Source organism: Musa acuminata, chromosome BXJ2-8, assembly GCF_036884655.1.
Source record: "Musa acuminata AAA Group cultivar baxijiao chromosome BXJ2-8, Cavendish_Baxijiao_AAA, whole genome shotgun sequence".
Taxonomy (NCBI): Eukaryota; Viridiplantae; Streptophyta; class Magnoliopsida; order Zingiberales; family Musaceae; genus Musa; species Musa acuminata.
In genome coordinates this window covers 42,707,556-42,725,878 of record NC_088345.1, presented here as the reverse complement: position 1 = coordinate 42,725,878, position 18,323 = coordinate 42,707,556, and the positions used below count along the sequence as shown (strand labels likewise).

The window sequence follows — 18,323 nt, the reverse complement described above, 5'->3', positions numbered from 1 at the left end:
GAAAATTTTGAATTGTAAAACAACAAAGAAAAAAGAGTAAATGATGAATTATTGAATCCAAAATCATCAAAAGTGGTTGAGGGCTCGTTGGCTTAAAAACAAATCTACCGTACACTAAAATTGTCGCATTACATCTGTGTTTAGCATTCAAACTAACGAGAAGGAAATCCTGTTGAATGCTTCCATCCTCATATACTCGACCACTGTCCGCTAATCCCACCGATACTTGACATGAACACTAAACGAGGTAACCCTAAGATTCGCTGACAGAATCCTTGTCGATAACCAAAAGATTTGCCGTTCAACCGTCCGTGTCTTTGAACTGGTAGAAGCACCGCACCTGGCTCGCTCGCTTTAAGAGCGATCTCTGCCTGCGCCGGCCACGAACAGTCGCCTTCCAAACATTTGTAGCATTCGAAGCATCCGCACGCATCGAAAAGTTCCGTTTTCTCCTACCCGCCTAAGTTCCCGTTACAATTCCTCTCATCTTCCCTCTCTGATGAAATGGCGCGATCTGGGCCCTGAAATCTCGGAATCCCGAAGCAGAGGATGGATTTGAAGGCTCCGGGGACGTGTTCTTGTGGCGCCCTCCGTCTGCGTTGGAGGGATCTGGGACGGGGGAAGCCGGTAGCGCTGTCGGTGCCGGTGCCAGCTTGGAGGCGGGAGAGGGCGCAAGGCAGGAGACCGAAGCGTTTCGGATTGTCCGTTAAGCTGGTGAAAGATGAGAGCTTGTCATTGCCGCGGGCTTCTTTCTCCTTGACTCCAACTCCTCCCGAGGAGGAGTCCGTAAGGAACCAGAACCTTAGTTTGCTCCCGCTCCCAAGTGGGTTTTCGATTTGGATTTGAGTACTTCCCTTTCTATTTGCGTGGACGTTGGTGATTTGCTGTTACTGATTGGTGGAGTAAGATTGAGGTGGATTTGTTTCTAATGTTTGGATGTTGAGTGCAATGTGATGAAATGCATGAAAACTGTCCTACTCTGGTTTCTTTCTGCTGATGCTATTTCATGCTTTCTTGAGAGGGAAAGATGTGAATTTATATTAGGCAGTTTATGTTAGAAATTTGATGGTTTTACTATTGTGTTTATGTATTTGTGTGTGGCATGTCTCGGTCTATTGGTGAACGAATCATAAGGTCACAGTAGTGCTGATAGTTCATACTTTAGATTCCATTTCTTTAGCTGTTGTACCATTGATAACTCATCATTGAAACTTCCGTGATAAAGATACGCCATAGTATAAAAGTTATGTGACATTTTGCTTGGTAATCCCTTTCGTTTAAATTTGCAGAACCATTGTCTTCAACAGATCTTTCTGTTTCTGGCCATAAACCTAACATACGTGTAGCATATCAGGTATCCCTTTTGGTATATTAACTGCTGTTTGTGTTTTCCATAGTGACTCTTAAAGCTTTGCATAAACATCGGTGTTCTTCTCTTGTTATGCGTAGGGTTGCCCAGGTGCATTCGGTGAGGCTGCTGCTCGTAAAGTATACCCAGATTGTCAAGCAGTTCCATGCGAACAGTTTGAAGTTGCTTTCAAGGTTCTTGATTGTAGCATGTTGAAAGTACCACATTAATCAAAAATATAAAAAAAATGTCATCTTCAACCAGACTCAACTCTCTCATTTGCAGGCGGTCCAACTTTGGCTGACTGATAAAGCAGTTCTTCCAATTGAGAATTCATCATTTGGAAGCTATCATCGGACTCATGACTTGCTTCTTTCTCATAGTTTGCATATTGTGGGTGAGGTGCAATTGGCTGTTGACCACTGTCTTATGGCTCTGCCAGGTGTGAAAAAAAAGGAGCTAAAACGTGTCTTAAGCCACCCGCAGGTTGATATCTATTCGTCTGATGTTTAATATGTCTCGATTTTGTGGTTCTCAACAACATATCACTTGTAGGCACTTGGGCAATGCGAGATTGCACTGAGCAAATTAGGCGTCATTCGAGAGAGTTTTGATGATACTGCTGGTGCTGCTCGGGTAATGCTTTTATACATTTGTTCCATACTTGTTGCCTTTTCACATTATCAGTATCGTGTAGGGGATTCTATATTTTGTTAGCTTTCTTAACATTCTCCCAGTTGATAGCTTCAAAAGGTTTAGGAGATGTTGGAGCAATTGCAAGTGCCCAAGCTGCAGAGATATACGGGCTTCATATACTTGAGGACAAGATACAGGTAATTGATGTTTTCTATCACAAAAAAATTGTTTTATGTACCCTTGCCCTTACACTGGGATGTCCTACATAATCAGTGATGGACATCCCTCATTTTCAAACTTTATATCAGTTGTATTCTGCCGAGTCATCACCCTAAAATACTTGGAATATTACAGCTTATCAATGTCGTAAATCAGTAATATTCTGCTCAGATCTTTGGGGCCTTTTGATGCACCTTTTCATCTATCAGCTTCTAGTGACCAAGGATAGACTTAATTCCTTATCTTGAGCTAATGTGAGTTGTATCTGTTTCTCCATTCTATCTCAAGCTGACATGAATCTTATCTGGATTTCCTATATGATCTGGTTTCCATGAACATAACCGAGTTCTAAACTATCATCATCTTATTGTCTGACTCCTCTTATCAAATTGTTCATCTTTTGGAGCTTTAAATTGTGAATCTATTGTCTACTGAGAAAAGACTGATATGGAATGGTACTTATATATTGTATCAAGATTCGATAAAATATCAACCATAAGGCTGTCTCTGTTGGTTAGTGCATTATTGCATAAGTGATAGGTCTCAAGTTTGAGTTCACATGTGAGTGTCATGTATGCCATCTAATGTAATGAAGATTTCTTTCATATTTTTTTGAAGTAAAAAAAGCCAGCCATGAGGCTTGTTTGTGGTACAGTTCAGTGTCATTGATTCAAGAGTCTAAATTCTGTTATGCTGATTATTCTTCACTTGATCTATGCATGAGGGTTTTTTTGCTTGTGAACTCACTTTTGTTGTCTGCTAGAACAATTATCTGAACTAGATTAAAATTCGTGGTTTATTAATCATCTATTAGGATCCAATTACATCAGGATCTTTAACTAGGGTAATATTCATAATGCAATGCAACTTTTGATATCCTTCCAATTGCAATCAAACATTTTCCTTAAGAATTAACATGTCGACAAAGTTGCATGGTAAGACCATCTGTTGTTTGATTGCTAGCTCTGTAATAAACCAAGTCAATTTTGATTCTAGATTAGGTTTTTAAATGACTTCTGCTTAATTTATGTTTACTTTTTCTTCTTATCTTTGAGGTACTTTTACTTGGTTTGTGTTAATTTACTCTTATAAGGGTCCACAAGTCTTAGTTAGGAAAGGTGTGTGCAGAAATGTGTCTGCTTTTGATTCTATTGAAAGATGCTTGCAGCTATTGTATTCTCAGATGTTTGTCATATGCGAAAAGATTCTCTGGCAAATGGAATTTCCTATTGCTTTTTTTTTCTTTTCTGCTGTTTATTTTCGTCTGTTAACCTATTTTCTCTGATTGTTTCTCTTCTTTGCAATTTAATCTCTATGCAATCCTGTTCTTTCATAATAGCAACAACATATCTGATGTTTTCTCATTGGAGTAGAAGTTTCCTGCAGGATCTCCTTCAAATAGCTCCTAATTTTAAAGATCAAATTCCTATAGTATCCTTTGCGGATAAAGGAAATACATCGAAAAACTTCTTCGAAAGTGAAACTTGATTTTAGCTCTACAGTTTAATTTAAAAGAATGATTACGTATGAAATTTTTTGGCAAACATCATACTAGCCATGATAACTTGTGTCGAGCACCATGTCTTCTGCTTGTTTGGTGTCCAAAACACCAGCCTCCATAACCAACAAGAGTCTGCAAAACCTTGAGATAAAGGATCTCCAGTCTGCACTAGTAATCATTCAGACGTGTCTGCTCCAAACACAGGCTGCATTATTTTGCAAATTAATATTCATGACTGCTCCCTGGTCTCATTTTATGGTACATTCTAGGACAGGAAATTTTTAAGAACAATCATCAACAATGGCTGCTTTAAAGTTCATTTATCTTATGATGCAACACAATTGCTCGAGCATGGCAGTTCATCCACACAAAAGTTTGGCCACATAGCTCTAGTGTAATCGTCGTTGCTGTCTGTATTGCAAATTATGACTCACTAGGTGGAGCACTATTTGCAGTTCTTTATTCCTCACATACACCTTTTTTAATACATTGAGCTGAACAATTTGCAAAACTTGCTAACTACCACATGACATGTTTTTGCAAAGGGTCCTAAACTCTGCAGTCACTTAGGGTACTGGAGTCTTGGCCTATCAGTAAAGTTCAGAAAGATAATAGGAACTAAGGCTGCACTTCCCTAAGTTTGGGATTAGCAATCAAATTATCATTAATGAGGGTGGGCCTTGGTACAAGGTTCGAGTTACAAAAATAGCCTCTTTAAATATTTCAAGGTAAGACTACATACATTGACCCTCTCTAGACCCTGCATTGGCGGAAGCCTCGTGCATTGGTTACGTCCTTTTCTATTTTATCAGATTATCATTAATGCCAGATATATATGTCGATTATGCTTCACCATCAAATTACACCTTCATACCATATAATTCAACATATAGTTTTCAAGTTAATTTTAGCATATATAGCAATCTCCTGTTGATTCAGAATTTTGAGTCCTCCAGCCGTTCCATCTCTAGCTGCTCTGAGTTCTCATTGTTCATGATAACATTTTGTAACAAACATGGCAGGACATCTCTTTTAATATTACACGTTTTCTGATTCTGGCTCGGGAACCCATAATTCCAAGGATTGGCTGTCCTTTTAAGGTAGTCAACAGACTTGCTTCCTCTTATTTTTATCTGTTGGAGTGATATGAAAACAAACTCTTTTGCTAATTGTTTCAGACAAGCATTGTATTCACTCTTGAAGATGGTTCTGGGGTACTGTATAAAGCATTGGCAGTTTTTGCTCTTAGAAATATAAATCTGACAAAGGTCTGACATATAGATCAATATTTCCAGCCTAAAGAGCTTACCTAATTCGTTAGAGTTAATTGCATTTTTCTTATTGCAAATTGTAGATAGAGAGCAGGCCACAACGTAAACGCCCTCCGAGGTTTGTTGATGATACAGATCATGGTACTGCCAAGTAAGTTCTCCATTCTCTTTCCTTTTTTGTTCTCCAATTTTCTTGCAGATTGAGTGCATGTACTTACAACTCTACCATCTTAATGTAATTATTATTATGATTATGAGAAAATAATTGGTTACACATAACTATTGTATCTATTAAATGTTTGGTACGTATGCCATGGTTTAAGTGGTAACTTTCATCTTAGGTACTTTGATTATCTTTTCTACATTGATTTTGAAGCATCCATGGCGGAGCCCCGTGCACAAAATGCCTTGTCCAACCTACAGGTCAGAAAAAAAAAGCCTACTTCCCTGTCTTACTTTAGTTCTTACACTTTTGAGAAATCACAATGAAAACCCCTGTCAAGTTGTTGCCGCTGCTGACATTTTCCTGCAGGAGCTTGTCTACTTATCCAGGGATTAGTGAATTGGAAAAACATTTACCTGCACTTATAAATATTTCAGAATATATATATATATATATATATATATATATATATATATATATATATATATATATATATATATTCTAGTCTGTGTGAAGTCATACCAAAGAACAGTTTGGAAATCCTGGTACATTTTCTAGGTCCAAGGACATGAGGTCATCCTTTAAAGAAAACATTAGCTAGGGGATGAAATTAATAGATTACAACAGCTTTTACTAAAACACAAATTAGAATAGAAGGAAATGATTGCCGGTGGGAAATATCAAAGCATTAACCTAATACCCAAAAAATCTTTAGATCATTCTTTAGCACAAACAATAACCTTTTTAATGTTATTATTCACTGAGGAACAGTTAAGATGGTGGTTCTGCAGAAGTTTCAGGACACCTTCACCATTTATGTCTGTCTTGGTCATTTTGAAGTAGGAAGATTTCATCATCTAATGATATCATATTATATTGAATTAAGCAGACAATTTTGATCATTTATGATCTTGAAAGATAAACTTCTACTTTTTTCGTTGTTTCTTCATTGCTAAACCCTATTTTTGTTGCTTAGTGTTTAACGACACGACTAATAAGTTCAGATGTAGGATGGTCTTTTCATTTTTCTTCATACATTCATCAAGTTGTTTTTTTTCCTCATTTCAGCGGAGTCATGAATGTAAACTTGTAAACAAATCACTAGTCAAGATTTGATAAAATCATTTTAGTAGCATAAACTATCACCTTCTTCATGTTATTATTCACTGAGAAACAGTTGAGACTGCAGTTGTGCACAAGTGAGGGCACCTTCACCATTTAGTCTATGATGACTCTTGTTGGAAGTTAAAGGTCTTCATTGTGTTACTCCATTAACATAGTTTTGCTTATGCAGGAATTTGTTACATTTCTTCGAGTTCTAGGCTCTTTTCCAATGGATATAACTCTGTAATATCTCCAAAGAAATTTTCCTACATACATTACTAAGACAAGGCCCAATCAAGGTTCATATGTCGAAAATTTATGCTGATGAATGCTCTCCTAGAAACTCAAAGGGTTCTCTCTAATGAAGGATATGAACATCCTGTTTCCAGTTCCTTGTAAGTTTTACATTGTCCAATCCCATCAAGAAAACTTGATCCTATTATTCTTTCACATTGATTCATCTATCTTCAGCTTTGGTGTTTTCTAAAAGAGTGCAGCAATAAGAATTGTGTGCCATTATTTTCTTGCAATCTGTGTCTTACATGGATCTTCAAATGGCAACAGTAAGAGATCCAACGTGTTAGCTATTACGATTTACACATACACATGCACACACACACACAAGCACGCACGCACGCACGTGCGTTCAAGCACACACCAAATTAGGTTTCAATATAACGACAATTTAAAGTGATCCATTTGGAAAACAAAATCAAGGTTTTGTATCAAGCTAACTAGATTTCTTTTAGAAATTAATCGAGATCAACGCATTTACCATAATCATGATTTTTTTGTTACCTAATAAGAATGGAGAATGCAAATTTTGTTTGGAAGTAGTAGTAAAAGATTTGTGGAAAAAATCAACAAAGTAAGAAAAGTGTGTGGGAGTACTGATCCTAGAAAACCAAAAACAAGAGAAGGCACTATTTCTCTAAATTTCTCATCCCAAGTATGATTCTTCAGATTTCATTACCATTCTTTTCCCCCACAAGTTTTACAGGGTTGGCCTGACCACCGATCTCAGGAGCAAAAAGGTCAAAAGAAAGAAAACGAAATCTCCAGTTTTCAGCATGCACCAGTAACTCATTGTTGGAGAAGAAAAAAAATCTGAGCTGATGTAGATTTTGGGTTGCATGCACCGCCGGACGAGTACTGGAAATTTCTACTCGATGCATAATTTATGCCCAAATACTTTGGTGACTTTCCTTAGCTCCAAGCTTAATTAATATTGTGTTGTTGTTGATAGGCCAGGCCTTCTTCAGGTGAAGTGATGAGCTGATTGGAACACCCATGATCATGTCCTTGTGAGTTTCCCCATTAGATTCCCGTACTAATCTATGCATTTACTACGAAGTGATGGGTTGATGGGAGCAATAAAGTAGAGGAATCTTTCTTCTGCTGACTCGCAGGCATCATCGGACCCTGAAGACATGCTTTCCTTGTCAGGAAGCTAAAAATGCCAACTTTGTATAGTTTGTGTTCTCTTCCAAAGGTCGTAGTTTTGAATGATTGCAGAGATGGCGTCCAAAGTATTTTACTCGGATAAATCTTGAAGGAAGAGAATCCGTTGTTTCATAGTCAAAAGCATTAAAAGACATGCCCAAAGGAGAAGAAAGATCGATCTGTGTAGCTGAGATAGCAGAAAAAAAGGCTTCTTCTTTCAACAAGAAAGAAAGTGAAAGCGTACCTCAGACGTGAGTGTATGACGGAGGGAGATATTGACGCGGCTCAATCCAAAGACAAGGCCCGTTCGAGCATATTATCCGGCCGTGTCTTCAGATTGAGGCACGCCAATACCTCCCGTGTCATCAACCGCTCCCTTTCAGATCTATCTCATCCTGTGCTCGTTCTTCCTCCTCGACGACGGGCGGCGAACTCAAACAGATCAGTAGCGCCGATGTTCATCGGCGTCTCTGCCGCGAGCTACGTGTCATGCAAAGTTCGGATTGTCCGAGGATGGAGGCAAGAGTAGTTGCGGAAACAGAGGGGAGAAACATGAGGTTTTCCTTTCATCCGAGTCGTAATAGAGTTGTTCTTCCGCTGTAGTTCTCCGCTCACGAGCTTTTCGTGGTGATGTTGAAAGAGTAGAGGATGAAGGAAGCGAAGAAGCTGATAGAGAACCACATCGACATGAACAAGTCTCGAGGCAGTACACGTTTATATTGGCTGTAGCCAGTAAAATTGCCTAGGAATCATCTGTCATATGTCTGCTGTTAACTAGGAGTCTAATGCATGTAGACAAGTACTAGGAGTCCACAAAGAAAAAGGTGGAAGCATTTAGGGATATTATAAATAGTTGAGTATGTGGATGATCCTTCCTTCTTCTGAATGATCTGAATAGAGCCAAGAAGACATCATCAGTAAAGTTGCCTAATAGTCATCCGTCATATATTTTGTCTCTCTCTCTCTCTCTCTCTGTCTCACAGGAGCATTATTCAGATGAGTGAAAGAATGAACATGGAAATGAGAAAGATACCGAGTAGGGAGTTGTGCAAAGGAGAGACCTCAACAATGATGTATCGGATGGAAGAGAAGAGAAGGACCTGGTGGACCACACAGACACAATGATTTGGTGGAGTCAAGAGGTGTGACTCACCTTGCGTTTGTTTGTTGGGGGGTGCATTAAACTATCATCATCTCATCTCTCTGTGGGGTGACCAACACCATTTCCATGTGCTTCTTGCCAAGCTTCAGAGCATCGATGCAGCCTTTGTCCTGCCTATCTATCACCACTGGAGCTGGTGGGGCTCGACCGGAGCCTTTACCGACGTTGTTCTTCTTGTTTCGCTTCGACTTTTTTTACTTTCTTTTGCTACTTCGGGGTGTGGTTCTGCAGCAGCAGCAGCAGCAGCAGCAGCAGACGACCAGCCAGAGTTATATTACTGTAGCTTCGATGGGACCATGTGTCCCATGCCCAAATTTCTTGTCAAATTAAGATGACGACTAGGGATATATTAGTCTAGTCAAAGTACAAGAAATGTGTAGCATGTAAATACATTTTTGTTCACATAACAATTTTTCGACATAAGAAATGTAAAACTAACAATACATTTTTTTTTTTTTTGTTAATAGAAATACTCCAACTTTTGTAATTGAACCCGTTTTATTGGCAACATTCGTGTCGCTGCTTTAGCAGTTTAACTAACTAACTAACTAACTAATAATGTATTATTACTTTCTTGATCATGGCAAAGGACGAATGTAAAAGACAGTAAGTATGAACGAGTAATAGGAAACCACCACCGATGACAAGGGACTTGTATTAATTGCCACGATTGAGATGTGAAAGCTATCGATGTGATGCTTCTGCTGTCTGGCATAGGAGAAGCAATTAATTAATGGTTTCACGCGAGGTGTTGTTACACTTGCCAAATAAATGGCTGTGGCTGTGGCTGTGGCTGTTGTGGGCTATTCAAGTTTCTTCTGTTGGGAGCCTAACATTAACTGTTGTTTGCTTGGTGCGACACAGCAGCTTGTTCTTAATTTTCTCGGGCCTCAGAGTGGATTAACTGCCTCATTTAGTATTAGGCTTAGTTAATCGCTTTTCAGAATCGCTATCTTCTTCCCCTCCCCTCCACTCCACTCCACTCGTGTTGTGTGTAAAAAGCCTTGGACGATAAGATCACTCACCGACAATTGAAACAGACAGGTCCACGAACATTCATCAATGTCATGTACGCAGCACATCTGACTCGGAACACTTTCACATGTGGTGATTGAAAACTCTGACACGCTAAAAGGCCTCACAAAACATCAGACGATAATAAATTTGGGGAGTTCCAAGTTGTGATGATGGAGGTTCTTTGGATGAATGGAGTTCTATCACTGCTTACCGCAAACCTGGGTAACGCAAGTCACCACAAAACAGGCCGTCGAACTTTGATCTCTAGGAAATAACTCAGGCAATTCAATAACAATTTATTACCAGGTTCAGGTTTTGATGTTATTCTTTTAACCATTTCACTAGATGACTACAACGAGAAATTAAATTACATCAACAGTAAAAAGAAATTAAATTACAACGATTGTATATTTTGCTCTTTTTTTTCTTTTTCTTGTTTAGAGACCGCCACCAGGACAAGAGCTGCACCAAGTGTGCAGAGGACCGGCCAAGCTAGAGGATCATAAAGAGGGAATGTCCTTGCTGGCAGAGGGAATGGTTGCTACTGAGATTCAATTTAACTCAGCTGAGACATAACAGAGAAGAAAACTTGCGCAAAAACATGTTTCATCCTCCAAACTTTGAAATTATCAGCTCCTTGAGCTTCCTCCTAAACGTATCCTCTCCCTGTCCGTAAGATGGCATGATTTGAAAAGAAGAACACAGGACCAGAACATCAAAATTGTGTATCTCCCTTAAAATAAGAGCATCACGATCATAGTCCTGACCAGAAGAAAAATAATCCAATAGCCAGGTTGATACCAAGTCATGAAACAAATGACAGTTTAAGCTTTTGATTCAATTCTTTGTGTTTCTTAAACCTTCTGAGCAGTCTCCCATGAATGATTTTAAAAACTAAAAAAGTAAATCAAAATTGCAATGATACCTTTTCCGTCACCACTGCAACAACTTCAGTATTGAATCTATCCTTGAGTTTGCCAAGTCTCTCTTTGATCATCTCAATATCCTATATATTTGGAGATTCAACAAGCCTTCAGATGAACCACATATAAAGTAATAAGCAAATAAAACTAATCACTTATGCCACATATTTTCCATGCTTGCAAAAATAAGATTTAAGATATTTTATCTTATGGAAGTAATGTCATCCCTACATTAAGTACTTCATGAAAGAAAATAAAAGTAGCCAATCAATATTAGGATTAGCATCTTTCGGCACATGTCAAATGGTTGAAGTCCCACAACAATTCTACAGTTCTGTAAACATACATACATATATATATATATATATATATATATATATATATATATATATATATATATATATATATATATATATATATATATATGGACTGGACTGAGAAGATAAGTATGAACTGTCTTTCTAGGAGACCAATACCACTCATGACTCACAAGTCACACTTTTGTTATTTTCAGAAGCAAAAATCCTTTTTTTTTAACTACCAAAAATAATTGAAACAGTATCATGTGTCAGAAGAATTAGCAATCATTATGAATGATATTTTTCAACTCAGTTTTTTGACAGGAAAAAGAAATGATTCCAAACAGGTCCTGAGTTCTACTCACAAGCCAAGCATTCATGTTCATGCAGAAAAGCATATTTAGTCAAACAACTTTACTATAATCTTGTGCACACGAAGGTGTCCACACAATCCAATGCTTGATGTGAATCACATGGTAAATGCTCAGGTCACAGAAAGCAACAATTAGCACTAGCTGATGGATGACATGACCTTCTGGAACCATACAACCTAGATACTGGATAACATCCAAAATAGCAATGCCCAGTAATTTTTAAATTATAGTACCACATGTCATATAATGTATTATCTTCCATTATGTAACTTCATTCGTGAAATATGAGCTTAAGTAAAATAATGAAATTGTAGTTTGATTATATAATGCTAATATACCTTCAGTTACTTGGCTACATAAATTTATTTAGTACAATGTGCCAAGAGAATATGAAATAAACATTGATCTTTGCAAGAAAAAAAATTCACGGATGGTTTCATCTGATTGGTGTGAGTCCAACCAGGACTATTCTGGTGAATCCTTCACTGTATAATATATTAGGTCAGTTGGAGGACAACTTTCCTTTTGGAAATAGGAAATCCCACTTGGTGGAATGGAGCTGCAGACAAGATCAGAACATCTTTCATAGCAACCTTTTTGTCTTTTCATAAACATGGATGGCATAAAACTCACCTTTTCATTATTTTGTTAATGCACCAGCAATGCTCTTTAATGCCTATTACAAGCTTTACAAAACTCTTGCTGTATTCCAGAATTTTAACAACCTAAAAAAGGATTTTAAACAAGGTACATGATGTTATGCTGCTCCATCTTATTGCATATAACATATACCAAGGGTTGCATGTATGAGTTAATATCAGGTTTCACAAAATTTTAAAATACCAAGACAAGCCACAGGCTAAAAATGGAAAATTGGAGAAAATTGAAAAAGAGAGATGTGTGGAAATAGAAAGATGGAGGGTAGAGATGGCAGCAGGTAAGGTTTCTTGGGTACCCATTCCAGCCTAGCCCATTTAAGATTGATTAGTTACCAATTAATTGGGTTTGGAATAAGTACCAACATGTATCATGCAATATGGCTGTTACTTCATTACATGTACCACTTCATAATAAAAAACTAATTCCTGGTTTCTTCATCATATAGTCAATTCATTATTTGGTAGGTTTCCCCATATGATTTGCTTTAGTAGCCCTCCATATATGGAGAAAACCACCTGGAAGTCTTTCATAATTTTAACATTCAATAGATTCTCTAGCAGATGCTAATTACTTTTTGTCAAGTCACCAATTCTTCAGCAACTGACAAAATAAATCTTACAGATACATATTTAGAGCAACAGTGGAAGGAAAAAAGATACTCACATTTAATTGAATGGAGTGATGATCACCAAAGTCTAACCTATCAACAAGCAATGGCCCAATCTGCAAAAGACAGGCGAGAACTTTAAAAAAGAATACAGCAACCAGGAGTTATTTAATCTGATAGTTTTAGAACGAATTCGGCTTCAAACGAAACTTCGAACAATAAATAAACATTAATGCTTTTGTTACATGTTTAGAATATAATAAATATTTGGCAAAATAATATTTAATTTATATTGAACACCCCAATTGAACCAAAGTGAAAATATCGGACAACCTTCCCAACTGCCTGGACAAAAGCATTTGGAAAACCAATCGCAGAAACACACAGTACAACCCTGTTAAGCACCACACTGAGTGGCAATGTTGAGTGCTGATTCTTGACTTCAAAAAAGTGTGATGGTGTCAATCTAGTGAAAAATACCGCATGGCATGCATCAACAGTATGCATCTTCGACTTTATGACTTTAAGCTGCCCATCAGATACCTGCAAAGAGCAAAGTAGTCAATGAAGCTTCACTTAAGGCTGAAAAAGGTATCTGCAATCTAATGCAAGCTTGGTAAGCAAAAGAGACCAAAATAAGTAAGCAGAAAGGCACTCAGGCCTTTCCTGGCAGCAGGCAACCACAAAGAAGGTTGTGGGACAAGGTTGACAGCGACACATTTTAACTGGAAGAAATTTTAAAGTATTTTCAGCTTCTTATTTTATAATGTGAAGTTCAGACAAAGTTGAGTTAGGAGTCTAGTAAGAGAATGAGGCTTGTAACCTATAAGGACATGTGGATGTAAGCCTCTAAAGCTCATGCTTAAACTATTGGCTATCTTTCTTCAACTAATATAACTTGGAAAAATTATTAGCTCTTAGGAGGCTTCTTCTCCACCTCAAACCAAGTGCACATTAGAGGCAGAACTTTTACAGATCACAGATACATACCAAATCAGCATGATGAACTACAATGATATCCGCTCTAGAAAGTGCACCCAGTGGTTCTCTCAAAGACCCACGCGGAATCAAATGATTGTTCCCCCAAGGCATTAAGCCATTTAACATAACAATTTCCACATCACACAACATGCTCCAATGCTGCCTATCAAAAGACACAAGAGGACATTAAGTTAGAACAGATTATGTTATCAATAATAACATACTTAATCAGATAAATAACCTGATACAATCAAGTTTCAGAAAATTATTGTGTTTCATATTCACCTACTTGAAAGTAGAGGGTGTAATCTTAACTGTGTTGCATTGATAAAGTACAAAGCTTAAAATAGTCTGAATAAGATCATCATGATTACAAATGTTTAGTGATAATATCAAAAAAGATAATTTTTAGGGTTATTAGTGATAAGGTCATTTAGTCCCATATTGGTTGAGAAATACGGGAACAAAGAGCTCATGAGTATGTCGGATCTCCCTTACCCTCAGAGGCATATTTTAGAGCTCACGAGCTCTGAAAGGACAAAACCGTATGGGTACACCCACCGCCCAAAACGGACAATTCCTCGTGAGCCTACGGGCTGCACCAACGGTCGACCGACCAAATGATCCCTTATCAGATTGGCGCTAGAATGAGGGCCCGAGGCTTGTATCTAGGTTGAGCAAACACGATCCCAAGACGTGCACCTTGGCTCCCTTACATGAGGGAGCACTGATAAAGTCATTTAGTCTCATATTGGTTGAAGAGCATGGAAACCAAGGGCTCATAAATCCACCAAATCTCTCTTACCCTCAGAAGTGTCTTTTAGAACTCACGAACTCTGAAAGGACAAAACCGTGCAAGCACGCAAAGCGGACAATTCCTCGCGAGCCTACGGGCCGCACCAATGGCCGACCAACCAAATGGTTCCTTATCAATTATCTGGAAAAGTTGTTGGAATGCATATAAGAAATAGCACAATAAAAATAAATACCTGCATTCCATCATCCAGGATGGCAACACCAACTTTCCCATTCTCTGATGCAGATCCAAACTCGTGAGGATTTGAGAGTTTCTTTGAATATAATGTGTTTTCAAATTTCATGTATCCATGCCTTTCAAATATAGAAGCTGCAACCGCAGTCCTGTTTGCACCTACACCAATCCTAGCAGAAGTCCCTGAAAGATGTCTCTCAAGCATTTTAGCTTCATCACCACTTGCATAGCCCTGCAAAGATGATAACCACTATGTCATGGTAAAATAATATCTCATAAACAGAACCAGTGACATGATTCATCAAAGGAAGCAACGCTGAAGACATGATACAGCCTATGCATCAAATTCCTAATTCGATACTGTTTAACCCAAGAACAAGATGAAATGAACATTATACGTCCCATTGATTTGTCTTTAAATTAGCATACCATTTGTCTAAGAAAAATAACAAGCCATAGGGTGCATTGCTACATGGTCTTTTCCTGCTTTTTAGCTTTATCAAAGGCCAAGCTTCTTTATTAAACAAAGAATAATGCATACAAAGTGATATAACAAAGGAAGTGGAAAATGAAAAGACAGTGTCCAATAGTTTGGCAGATAAAAAGAATCAAGGAAAGTTCAAAAAGAAAATAGAATTTCTAAGCAGCTTCTTGAGTAATTGATAAGCACATCATGTGCACCAAAAATGTACACCTTCTACTTGCCACTAAACTAACTTTACGATTTTGTTGCCTGATATCAGGCACTAAAAAGTATGAAAAATTAACATATCAGATAACAACATTACGATTTATTCAATGAGTTAATTTTTCTAAATAGTTTCTAAAGAAATTATCAGTACATCTAGAAATTTAGGCCCTGGGCTTGCAACTGAGATAACTTTACAGCTTTGTTGCCTGTTGATCCCAGAAGAAGCTAAGCTAAGCAATTGAAAGTATAGAAAAAGGTTGCCTTTGTCTTGCTATGACAGTAAGTAGCAGAAGAAGATCTGAACGAAATTCTCACCAATAGCTAAGGTTTTGGGTCTATTCCCTCCCTTTGTAGGTTGTGAGTTGTGACTATGGGTTAGCAGAAAAGAGAGAAGGAAAAAGGCCCTGGTGAATCATGCCTAAAGCACCAGAATGTCGAATAATCTACATCCAACAATACAATCTCCAATCCCTCAGCTGAAACTGAAACTGAAACCATAAAGCTTCACCTTGTTAGGCCACGGCTTCACCGTGAATGCCTTTGTTCTTAGAGGTCATATTTGGTTTCCAGAAGAAAAGGAACTTCTCTCTGGAAAGATAAATATCAGTTCCATATTTAAGCAGAACATTTGTAATCTGACAAGCTATGGACGAAAAATAATGCAAGCAACATGATGATTAATTGGTTGCACGTTCAATAGAGCATCGTGGCTGACGTAGAAGAAATGAATCAATAAGCAACAACTGAAGACATTTCAAGATGCTTCGAAAATCGTCACTGGTTCATCAAGCACACATCATTTCTGTGTCAAAGAATGAGTTTGTATTCATAACCAGTGCCTAGCGTCGTGAACAATAATATTCTTTAACCCTAGAGACAACTCCGATGCTTTAGCTAACTGACACCTGACAAGGATCATTACCAAAAGAACCCATTTTGCAGATCCACAAGAACACGGAAACGCTTTACATAAATAACATAAAGGTATTTAAAGAAACCAAGGTTCTTGATCAAGATTACCCTGGTGAGGATGAGAGGCGGGATTCCGGCCTCGACACAGATCCGGGCGATGAATTCCACCATGGGCGTCTTCCCATTGCCGCCCCATGTCAGATTGCCAACACTGATTACCGGCACCGGCAACCTGGAAGAGGAAAAAAACGAGAAGATCATCAAACTCAGAAGATCGAAAAGAGAGAGAGAAAGGGGAACAAGAACCGAGGAGGATCGAGGGTTTAAGGCTCTGCCTGTGCCGAGGGAGGAGGCCGAAGCGGTAGAGACGGCGGCGTAGGGCGAGGGAGAGGCGGAAGAGAGAGGAAGCGAAAGATAGAAGAGGGAGGAGGAGGGAGCGTTGGAGGAACGGCAGCTCCTGGAGGCGGCCATCCGGGGTGGCGGCTACTCGGATCACCGCCCTCTTTAACGCCTCCATGTGCTTCTTTGCTGCTCAATCCCTGTGGGTTCAAGAAACCACCAAAAACAGGCGAAGTAGAAACATAAATATCATATTGGTGAATTCCTCACCAAAAAATAAAAACAAAAAGATAAATATCAAAACGGCACCTTTTATTTTTTTTAAAAAAATAATATTAATCTTAAAAAATCATTTGAATTCACAAGAGATTAAATCAGATAAAAAAAAATAAGTTAAATTAAACCAATGCTTTTATTATATGCTATACATCTCTTTCTGTTTTACTTTTACTAATTGACACAACAAATATCATATTGGTGAATTCCTCACCAAAAAATAAAAATAAAAAGATAAATATCAAAACGGCACCTTGTATTTTTTTTAAAAAAATAATATTAATCTTAAAAAATCATTTGAATTCACAAGAGATTAAATCAGATAAAAAAAATTAAGTTAAATTAAACCAATGCTTTTATTATATGCTATACATCTCTTTCTGTTTTACTTTTACTAATTGACACAACCTGTATTGTATGATCTTTAATTTTTTACCACTTCCTATTTGATCCTCGTTGCCTCAATATACTTCACAACCTAAAACCATTATTGACTTTTTGTGTTATTGTGTTTAGGATTGAGTTTTTTTATCTACAAGTGTCGAATTTCATCGCCAATGATATCAACTTCTTTGGGCTTCTATTCTATCATTATCATTATTAAAAGGTGGGTTCTAGGGTTGTATTGATGTTTACTATGTTAAATAATGATTTGAAAACTTTTTGTTTTACTATCAATATTTTGAGTATTTTTTAATGAAAATAAAATCTTTATCTAGAACAATGTACCATTATTTACTTGTTTATTTTATTTTTAATAAATTATAATTCATCCATATAATATTATTTTACATTTGAGCTTGTAAAGAGATCCTATATATATATATATATATATATATATATATATATATATATATATATATATATATAAATTTTCATAATAAGTGATGCATGAGGAAAATTCAAAAATAATGCACTGCATGTATGCACTATTCAAAGAATTTTAAATTTTTAAGAATGCTTTGAATATGACAGGACATATGTCATTGGTTTTCCATTTTAATTTTTTTGGCATTTTTATGAATTTTTGAGTATTTAAACAATATGTTTTTTTTTATTTCGAAATAATCATAAGGCATCCATGCAATGTTTTTTTTCATATTAAGGCTTCTAAATAGATCGGTAATATATGTAGAAAATTTGATCTAGAAAAATATTTTCCTAACAAGTGATGCATTATTATTAAGAAAAAATAAAAAATAATGCATTGTATAGATGAACGGTTTAAAATGTTCTTAAATTTTTAGAAAAACTTTGAATATAACACTTTTATATATATTACTAATTACATGTGCCCAACAAACCAATCACGTGAGTGATGATACGTGTGACTTGAAACAGAATCTTTTTGCTTATTATATTTTGATATTTATTATTTTATATTAACTATTATATATATGTATGTA

The 18,323-nt window shown here is 37.1% G+C and overlaps 2 protein-coding genes across 6 annotated transcripts; one reads left to right on the top strand and one right to left on the bottom strand.

Annotated features, from left to right (window-relative positions):
• Positions 1-181: 181 nt before the first annotated feature.
• LOC103994693 (arogenate dehydratase/prephenate dehydratase 6, chloroplastic) lies at positions 182-6,692 on the top strand. Of its 2 annotated transcripts, XM_009415101.3 has the most exons (11): positions 182-823; positions 1,290-1,354; positions 1,450-1,542; positions 1,634-1,834; positions 1,904-1,984; positions 2,086-2,181; positions 4,727-4,804; positions 4,883-4,972; positions 5,059-5,126; positions 5,317-5,398; positions 6,433-6,692. In XM_009415101.3, exons 1-11 carry the CDS (start codon positions 550-552, stop codon positions 6,487-6,489), a joined length of 1,185 nt encoding a protein of 394 aa, XP_009413376.2. In that variant the 5' UTR covers positions 182-549; the 3' UTR covers positions 6,490-6,692. The 2 variants fall into 2 exon arrangements, with proteins under 2 accessions (XP_009413376.2, XP_018686020.2); XM_018830475.2 differs by having other exon boundaries at positions 5,317-6,692.
• Positions 6,693-10,136: 3,444 nt separating this feature from the next.
• On the bottom strand, positions 10,137-16,870 carry LOC103994694 (probable tetraacyldisaccharide 4'-kinase, mitochondrial). 4 transcript variants are annotated; one of them, XM_009415102.3, is made up of 8 exons: positions 16,638-16,870; positions 16,411-16,534; positions 14,698-14,931; positions 13,718-13,867; positions 13,061-13,270; positions 12,784-12,843; positions 10,790-10,870; positions 10,137-10,626 (listed from the first exon to the last, which is right to left on the bottom strand). In XM_009415102.3, the coding sequence occupies exons 1-8, from the start codon at positions 16,817-16,819 to the stop codon at positions 10,471-10,473; spliced, it is 1,197 nt and encodes a 398-aa protein (XP_009413377.2). In that variant the 5' UTR covers positions 16,820-16,870; the 3' UTR covers positions 10,137-10,470. The 4 variants fall into 4 exon arrangements, with proteins under 4 accessions (XP_009413377.2, XP_064977677.1, XP_009413378.2 ...); XM_065121605.1 differs by having other exon boundaries at positions 13,208-13,270; XM_009415103.3 differs by lacking the exon at positions 13,718-13,867.
• Between the last annotated feature and the right edge of the window lie 1,453 nt (positions 16,871-18,323).

Excerpts from the sequence above, each read along its gene's own strand:
- LOC103994693 (XM_018830475.2), top strand. The coding sequence starts at position 550 with ATGGATTTGAAGGCTCCGGGGACGTGTTCTTGTGGCGCCCTCCGTCTG. Across the intron at positions 1,355-1,449 it reads ACATACGTGTAGCATATCAG|GGTTGCCCAGGTGCATTCGG; the intron begins GTATCCCTTTTG and ends TGTTATGCGTAG. Across the intron at positions 2,182-4,726 it reads TACTTGAGGACAAGATACAG|GACATCTCTTTTAATATTAC; the intron begins GTAATTGATGTT and ends CAAACATGGCAG.
- LOC103994694 (XM_009415102.3), bottom strand. The coding sequence starts at position 16,819 with ATGGAGGCGTTAAAGAGGGCGGTGATCCGAGTAGCCGCCACCCCGGAT. Across the intron at positions 13,271-13,717 it reads TAGTTCATCATGCTGATTTG|GTATCTGATGGGCAGCTTAA; the intron begins GTATGTATCTGT and ends TGCTCTTTGCAG. Across the intron at positions 10,627-10,789 it reads TTGCAGTGGTGACGGAAAAG|GACTATGATCGTGATGCTCT; the intron begins GTATCATTGCAA and ends TCTTCTGGTCAG.